Here is an 8,504-nt window from a genome sequence, read left to right as displayed (position 1 = left end):
AAGCATATTGCAGGAAAAGACAATCATGTAGCGGATATGCTGTCAAGGGCAAGGTATGAGGATGAGCAAGACGTGGCAGATGTAGGCACAAGGTTCTGCTCCATTAATCTTGTTGAGCATAATCATGTTGGCACGCCTAGCGCAACCAGTTGTTTTTAGAAGATGGGTATGAAGGAGATTGGTTGCTTATTGGTTGTTATTTGAGTACTTTAACAAAACAGGGTGATTGGTCTAAGCATGAGTTTAAGAGAATATGCAGAAAAGCATATGGGTACTTTCTGCAGGATGGTTACTTATGGAAACATCCAAAATAGAGGGGTGCTATACCACAAAGGGTAGTATGTAACAAACAGAGTCAAGTAAAGCTCATGTAGGAGTTTCATGAGAACCTATGGGCTGGACACCGTGGTGTGTGGGCAACCTTTTTAAAGCTAAAGGAAAGGTATTGGTGGAAAGGTATGTACAAGGATGTATCCCACTTTGTGGAATCATGTGTAACATGTCAAATGTATTCAAATGTGCGACATCGTGATAGGTTACATCCTATGTATCCACTAGCCATGCATTACAAATGGGTTGTGGATCTAGTCACCATGCCTTTAGGACTCTTGCAGATGAGGTACTTGTTTCTTGCAAGAAAAGACTTGACTAATCAGGTTGAAGGGCGAGCTTTAAGGACAAAGAATACAGAGGCAGTATGTAAATTTGTCCTTGAGGATGGAATCTGCCGCTATGGTTGTGTGGAAAAGATAACTACATATAGAGGAGAGCTGGATGCTGAGGAAGCAAGGAAATTATTTTCTAGGATAGGAATCAAGATTTCCTTTACCACCGCTTACAATCCGGAAGGCAACGAGAAAAGTGAAAGAGGGCATCCACTAATCATCAAAGCCTTGGCTAAATCTTGTTAAGGGAGAATTAGTGAGTGGCCAAAACTATTGCCATATTCTCTATGGGCTGACCGCACGACACACAGCTCAGTAACCGGCTACATGCCTGCAGAATTGATGTATGGTCAAAAACCTGTAATGCCCATTGAAGAGACCATTCCCACATGGAATGTGCTGCCTTGGCAAGATGAGCTTAGCAGAGAAAAGCTCCTTGCCTTGCGTATAAGACTGCTAGAAAGAAGGCCTGAAGACATTGAGGTTGCAAAAGAATCATCGAAGAATTCCAGGTTGAAAAGCAAGGACTACTTTGATAAACGACACCACAGGCTAAGAAGGAAGGTAATTAAGCAAGGAGATTGGGTTTTAGTGTATGACAGTAGTCTTGATTACCAGTATACTGTCATGCGAAAGGTTTCAAAAAGATGGTTTGGACCATATATAGTCAAGTACGTACATGACAATGCCACTTACACCCTGGCTGAATTTGATGGAACAGAGATAAAGATACCCATTGCAGGAAAGAGAATCAAGGTATTCAAAAGAAGAGAGGATAGTCATCCCGCTGATCAAGTAAGCGAGAAAGAAGGTTTGGAATCACCCGGTGAAGATGAAGAAGAAGAAACTCCAAGAGAGTCGAACCTGCAAACATTGGTTGTGGCACATACCGAAGGATGTGCGGGTTTAGAGGAGGTGGATGTCATGCCGTGGCACGTGCATAGTGGGAAAAAAAGCTAAGACCTACAATATTATGGATTTTATGTGTATGCCTTAAGTGTGCATAAGTATATGCATTTTCTATTTAGCATGCAAAAAGCTATTCAAAGTCTGATGTGTCACTCTTGTTGGGAATGGGCTTCGTCCTATGATCCCGGGCTTCTTTGTGAACCTCTTCTTGGAGCCTGCTGAAATGAGCCTATAAAACATACCTCCTATCTCCTAGGCATCCTAGGTGGCATATGACATGTGTAGCATGGTCAAAAGTGGCCTTAGTCATAGTATACCCCACGAGGAGTCATTCTACACATAGTAGGTGCACCATGGAGTAATTATGGACCTAGAAAAATCCCTTAGAAAAATGGTTACGATTTTGTTTGATGTCATCCATGATGTATGCCAAGCTCTCTCTCAAAGTTTTATAAAGCTACTTGGAGGCTTAACCCTTGACATGTGGCGGCAAGGAGAAGATATTTAGAGAAAGATCTAGAAGAACCTCTAGATATTTCTTGAAGAGAAAGATCTAGAAACTTTGAAGATAATTTCAAGATATTTTGAAAAGATAGACACTTGTCACAAAAATCCCTTAGTTATTTCTAAGAAAATATCTTCTTCAAGGGGCAACTTCACCTATAAATAGAGCCTCTTGCCCCTCAATTGGGATCAAGCAAACCATCAAGCAATCAAGCGCTCAAGAAATCCCCATAATCAAGCCACTCTATCAAGCCATCACCCAAACTCCTAGCCATCTCTTTGAGTGAAACTTTCTCTCAATCTCAGCCCAACTCATCTTGAGCTTGCTACTTCACGCCTCAAGCTTTCTATCTCCTCACTTGTAATACTCATAGACTCTATGCAACCTTCTTTCATCAATAAAGACGCATTGTTGGTGGCTCACAAACAGTGTTCGGTACTACTACTCATCTTTTACTTCATCAAGTTGGCTACAATACCACACAGTCTTGAGGTGTGCTTCACTTCTTTGGCTTGAGCTTGTGTGGGTCTTTATGTGTTAGTTGTCTCTCTTATATCTTTCCTCCATTGTTTGAGTGCTTTCTAAACTAATTTCTTAGATGAATAATCCCAATGGTGTAACTTTTCAACCCTTTCACTTTGTGCAAAATATTAGGATTAACGTTTGTATTAGCCGTAAAATCCACTTCCAACAGAGAAAATTGTGTTATTCTTTGGGCCGGAAAGACTACAAGAAATTCTTCTTTCTCCACGTCCTCTTATTTTGCCACTACTAGACTACTCTAATTCTTTCGATGTGCACATATTTATTCTCCTCTAGGGGTTGAGTCTTGTTTTCTTAATATTACTATGAACCAAGAAGACTTGTACCCACGGCTCACTCCTATCACTAGGCAAAACATCTACCTCTTTGTAAGCACTAAGTTACAGTTTCAAAGAACCATTCGTAGTCTATTTGGAGTACAACGACTTACTACTATAAATGCATCAGTGAACCCTTTCATCTTACCTTTGATTAGATACGATCAAAGCCTTGATGTTTTCATCTTTGTTTTGTTTTGAGGGTTTCACGTGTGCATATGTGTGTGTCTCCGTGTAAGATTCCAATGGCTACACACAATGTATGTGCTACAAACACTAAGCTTGCTCAAGTGAAAACCTTCACACTCTCCCCACAAACCCTCATAGCTAGAGGCCTGGTGCTTCCTGTTAAGACCGCCAACTCTTTGACAACGTTCTTCTTTATGAACTGTATAATGCTTCTTTATCACATTATTTAGTTTGCTTTGCATACTTCATTTATTGATGGGCCTCATTGCTTTTGATGCTCGAGGAAGGACTAGTGAGGGATGGAATAAGGGAATGTTGACATTTTCCTAGACATGCATTCTTTTGGCATTGGATTCACTCGTACTTTTGGAGTGAAGCTAGATTGTAGTGCCAGCATAGATATATTATGTATTATCACATGTCCGATGAAGCCTTCCATCAATTGAAATGCATTATAGAACCCTACTTGTCATGTTCACAAGATGGGAGCTTCGTTAGGCGAGAGCCAATCCAAGCAGACAAGGCATTAGCATCGTTGTTGTGGAGATTAGCTCATGGCCACTCCTCTAGGATAGTTTCAGAGTTGTTTGGGATAGGGGACTTGACTATATGAAAATACATAGCTATTATTGTGGGTTTGCTTTACCAACCTAACATGCTAGAAAGGGGGAATATTAGAGTCCCATCCGACGAGCGTCTCTGCCAAATCTTGCATGATTTTGGAAACATCACTGGATTGGATTACCCAAACATGCGTGGAGCAATTGACGGCTCACACATTAGGTTTCAAAGAAAACCACGGCTTGAGTGCTTTCTAGCTCAATATGTTAGCCAACATGGTTTTCATAGCATCATGCTACAAGGACTGTTGATGCAAATAAGAACTTCTAGAATGTTGTGTGCACGGTAGCTAGTGGGACACATGATTCAACCATCTTTAAGGGGTCTGCAATCTATAACAAATTGAAGGCTTGCCATGTTCTTAGTACACCTTTAAAACCCGTTCATGGTATGAACATAAGACCCTACATTGTAGGCCACTCAGCTTATAAGCCAACAAGTTTCTTGTTGAAAGCATTTAAGTTTAACACATGGGAGAATTTGGTAGCAAAATCTGAATTTGATAGACAAATTGCAAAAGCAAGAGTGAAGGTTGAAAATGCAGTTGGATTATAAAAAAATAGGTGGCGAATCCTTAGAGATTTGAATGTTGCATGGCCTTTGCTCCTTCATAGTCCTTGCATGTTGTGTGTTACACAACTATGTCCAACTCCAAGGGGAAAGGAACCCAATGATCAAGTTGATCTGCACCCTGATGCCGAAGAACCTCTGAGATGGAGGTCCATGAGTCATCAAAGAACAATGGGTTTGCAAATGAGAAATGTGCTATTCAATGACTTCATGAGAAGTTAATTTTGCAGGATACATGATGGTCACATTGGAGGTATGTTTGCTTTATGTTTTTCATTTGAACATGCTTTTTTTTTCCCCCTTCTTGTGTGTGTGCATGGGTGCCTGTATGCATTGCGTATCTTTCTTCATGCATTGTGTGTTGTTGCTTGTGTCTTCATGTGTGCATCTCAAAAAAAGTGGACAACTTGTTGAGATCATGTGTGCATGGTCCACGTCATTGACGTGGGCTCTCAATGGAGGCTCATAAGCTTGTGGAGGGGCCGGGCCCCCTAGCACGCATCTAAGTGACGACAAAAGAAAAGGAAACACTAGGTGTTGCATTAGATGAAAGCTTCATATTTGTCTATGTATGTGGCCCTCCATGTTCCATCTTTAGCCACTCATTGGTTGGCCAAAATTATGTGCTCATGCACTTTTCTCCTTAGTGGCCACACTTCTGTGCTCATGCACTTCCCCCTTGGGTCACCTTTTTAGGTCAAGTAGTATGTCTGTTCAATCTTCAAAAAATCGGGTAAAAGGCCAATCAATGCAATATGCCAATGTTTGAAATTGAAAGGAAAGTGGAAGTCGACGCCTATGGAAGAGTCTAGAAGCATCTTGGCAAGTTGACGCTCTAACCGACCTCGAGGGACCGACTTCTCTCCCTTTCTTCTACGCTCCAGCCCCGGTTCTCACTCCTCTCTCTCTATCTGTCAGGCACTGTAGCGCAGAAGAGGACGCTTTGAAGGTCTGTGTGCATATGATGACGGGGGCAGTACTGAGGTGTACACATTGGGAGGCGTAGGAGGGGTGGGGGTTCCTACAGGCAACACGAAGAGAGGACGGGTGCAAACAGCAGAGCCCAAGGGAGAGCAGTGAGTGGTGGGTGAGGGTGGAGGAAAGAGAGCCTCGTCATGAGCTACAGCAGGGCGTTAGAGGCCAGAGCGTCTTACGTATGTTTTGGCATGAGAGGCTCTATACTACGTGAGCGTTGGGGGGAGGAGGTGCAGACGAAGGGTATAGCAAAGGTGCAGAGTGATCGCTCTCTCTCTCTCTCTCGCTCTCTCTCTCTAGCGCGCGCCTACAGGGGCATGCGGATGTAGAGGGGGTAGCTAACGTGGAAGAGGGGGGGAAGAATATATGGGCGGATCGGAAAATAATAGGATTTTCTTTAATTTGAAGCGAGTAGTGGTAGTATGGGGTGCCCAATCCTAGAAAATAAAAAAATTGCTCATTAGTTGGAGCTAGAAAAGGGAAGGGAGAGAGGGAGGCAAGAGAGGAAAGGACCCGTGCAGGACATGCCCCTCTCTTTCCTTTTGCATCCATCTCTCTCTCTCTCTCTCCCCTTCGTCTGTGTCGCCAACGACTCCAGCCTAGACCTGCTGCTCTCTCTCTCTCTCTCATTTGCATGTTTGTGCAGGCAACAGAGCTCTGTCTCTCGTCGAAGCACCTCGCTGAGGTGGTTGTCTCTCTCTCTCTCTCTCTCTCTTAATATCTCATTGAGGTGGAGATGATGGACAAGACTGAGAGAGCAGAGCCCCTGTGAAATCGTCAGGTGATGCTACTGTGGACAAATCCCGTGGCCAATGGCCCCGGAGACCTCTGTGCACAAGGCAGTCCATGGGAAAGGGCGCGAGACAAAAGGGCGAGGGAGGAGGGCGCCAGCGAATATGCTGCCTTAATAGATATTTTTTTACGCGACCCAGTACGACCCAGTATGTACCAGTAGGTGTGTGTGCTCGATACTGGAAAAAAAATGTTTTTATTAGCATCGCGTGAATTTCCCTCTTTGCAGGTAGTGTTTTTGCCATCGAAGGCTCTCGAAGCGCTCGCCAGGTTCTCTCTCTCTCTCCCTCTCGGTGGTAAGTGGCGGCTATTGCCGTTAACGCGCGGGCAGATAACTCTTTTTCGTGTCTCTGTCGCAGTCGGCAAGAGCACAAGAAAGCAGCAGGGGCACTGTGGTGGTTACTCTGTGTGTGTGTGCGCGCGCGCGCGCGGTTGTATGAAGGTGCTGGGAAGAGAAGGCTGCATGCAAGATAGTGTGGCTTCTCTCTCTCTCAATCTCGGGCAATGTGGAGGATTGTTTTGGTGCGACAGAAAAGGCAGTCAGATGAGAAATTTGTTAAGGGCGCTTGACGTCGAGAGGGGCCTGGGGGGACCTGTGGCGATGGTGAGCAGAGCTGGTCAAGGTGGGGGCACGTGTCAGGGACGCATTCACAAGAAGATTTAGAAATTTTCTCATGTAGGAAAAGGGAGACTTTTTCAGTGTTTTTCTGCCCGGGAGGCACGGCATACCTAGCTAGGTATGATTGGGGGTAGAGGACCACCGTCCCAGTGACGCATTCACAAGAAGATTTAGAATTTTTCTCATGTAGGAAAAGGGAGACTTTTCAGTGTTTTTCTGCTTGGGAGGCACCGCATACGGGGCCGGTGGTCCCCTGGCCCCAATCGTACCTAGCTAGGTATGCCGTGCCTCCCTCACAGAAGCTCATGATGTTGCGTTAAGTCATAATGTGGGAATTATTGTGAGAATTTGTCCAAAACTTCTTGTGATTGGGGGGTTTGGGGGTAGAGAATATCCAGTGGGTATCTTTAGTAAATGGAGGTTTTTAGTTCTCGAGAGCGAAGAAAGAAGTTTTTTCCTTTCGAGTTTTTGAAAGCTAGGGTTTTCTCAACTAAATCAAGGAACTCTATTTTGCTTTTTTAAATATTTGATCAGGAATTGCTGGATATAAAGAGCTTGCAGAGACTCATTTTCTTCAGGAATTGCAAAGGAAAGCTAATGAGGTAAATATTGGCGTATAACTTCAAACCTTTATCAGAAAATCCTAGTAGAAATGTCTTTTCTTGGATAATTCAGTTAACTCCTCTCCTCATGCAGGCAAGAGATGCAACTGTTGCAATGTCTATGAGAATTCAACGAGTTGATGAGCTTTTACAACAACTTGAAGGTGGTGCCTTAAAGCTTCGAGTGATTATTCTCCAGGTGGTGCCTTCAAAACCAAAGCATAGGTGATTTCATCTAGAGAGGCGTCCTCACTTCGCATCCGCCATAAACAGCCCAGTGCTTTGTGGCCTTGCCCCTGTTGGGGGCATGGCCAAAAATCAATGCGCTCTAGGAGATGACATCTTGCACAGGCAGCTACTCAAGCATCTTTGGCATACATGTTGACCAAGGCATTGCCAAGCATGATGTTTTTTTCTCCACATCCCGTGATTAACAAATATTATTGTGAATTCTTTTGCACATGCAGCATCTTGCATAGTGTCACACACCTTCACGATGCAAGCATAGGTGATTGCTTTGCATCAATTGAAAACAACCCAAAGCTTCCTCACCCTGACCCTATTGGGCATGTCTGGAAATGAGTGCACTCCAAGAGACGACCTCCCAGAATAGGTAGCTACTCAGGCACTTTTTGTGCTTTCTGAAGTGCACCACATTTGGCATACATGTTGACCAAGGTAGTGCTTGGCTTGGTAGTGCCAAGCACTACGTCTCTTTCCAACAGTCCCTAATGGCACTATATGGCTTGTGATTATGTTAGAGAGAGAGAGAGAGAGAGAGAGAGAGAGAGAGAGAGAGAGGCAACAAGTACCTGAGATAAGCATACCCTTCAAGACCAAAGCATAGATGATTTCATATTGAGAGACGCCCTCACTTTGCATTCGGTGAAAACAACCCAGAGCTTTGTAGTCTTGCCCGTGTTGGCCATGACCAAAAATCACTGCACTTCAAGAGACGACATTCCGCATAGGCACCTTCTCAAACAGTCCTTGATTAACAAATATCATTGTGAAGTTTACCTTTTGGATAATGCCACTCACCTTCAAGATGTAAGCATAGGTGATGGCAACTTGAGAGATGCCCTCTGTTCGTATCTACTGAAAAAGGCCCAAAGCTGCCTGGCCTTGGTATATTCGAAATTCGGTACACTCCAATAGACGACATCCCAGACATGCAACTCCTCAAGCACTTTTGGT

General features: G+C 44.0%; 1 protein-coding gene across 2 annotated transcripts; it reads left to right on the top strand.

The window, feature by feature from the left end:
* Positions 1 to 5,747: 5,747 nt before the first annotated feature.
* Positions 5,748 to 8,010, top strand: LOC147456445 (uncharacterized). 2 transcript variants are annotated; one of them, XM_086515480.1, is made up of 5 exons: positions 5,748 to 5,979; positions 6,076 to 6,235; positions 6,316 to 6,356; positions 7,240 to 7,307; positions 7,402 to 8,010. In XM_086515480.1, the coding sequence occupies exons 1-5, from the start codon at positions 5,929 to 5,931 to the stop codon at positions 7,430 to 7,432; spliced, it is 351 nt and encodes a 116-aa protein (XP_086371606.1). In that variant the 5' UTR covers positions 5,748 to 5,928; the 3' UTR covers positions 7,433 to 8,010. The 2 variants fall into 2 exon arrangements, 1 of the variants encoding a protein (XP_086371606.1); XR_015188516.1 differs by lacking the exon at positions 5,748 to 5,979 and having other exon boundaries at positions 6,114 to 6,249; positions 6,316 to 7,307.
* The last annotated feature ends 494 nt before the right edge of the window (positions 8,011 to 8,504 follow it).

This window comes from Adiantum capillus-veneris, chromosome 6 (genome assembly GCF_014529385.1).
Source record: "Adiantum capillus-veneris isolate H3 chromosome 6, ASM1452938v2, whole genome shotgun sequence".
Lineage (NCBI taxonomy): Eukaryota > Viridiplantae > Streptophyta > Polypodiopsida > Polypodiales > Pteridaceae > Adiantum > Adiantum capillus-veneris.
This window is presented reverse-complemented; position numbering and strand designations above follow the sequence as displayed.

Coding starts and splice junctions, on each gene's coding strand:
- LOC147456445 (XM_086515480.1), top strand. CDS start 5,929: ATGTTTGTGCAGGCAACAGAGCTCTGTCTCTCGTCGAAGCACCTCGCT. Junction 5,980..6,075: donor CGTCGAAGCACCTCGCTGAG/GTGGTTGTCTCT, acceptor TGAAATCGTCAG/GTGATGCTACTGTGGACAAA. Junction 7,308..7,401: donor TGCAAAGGAAAGCTAATGAG/GTAAATATTGGC, acceptor CTCCTCATGCAG/GCAAGAGATGCAACTGTTGC.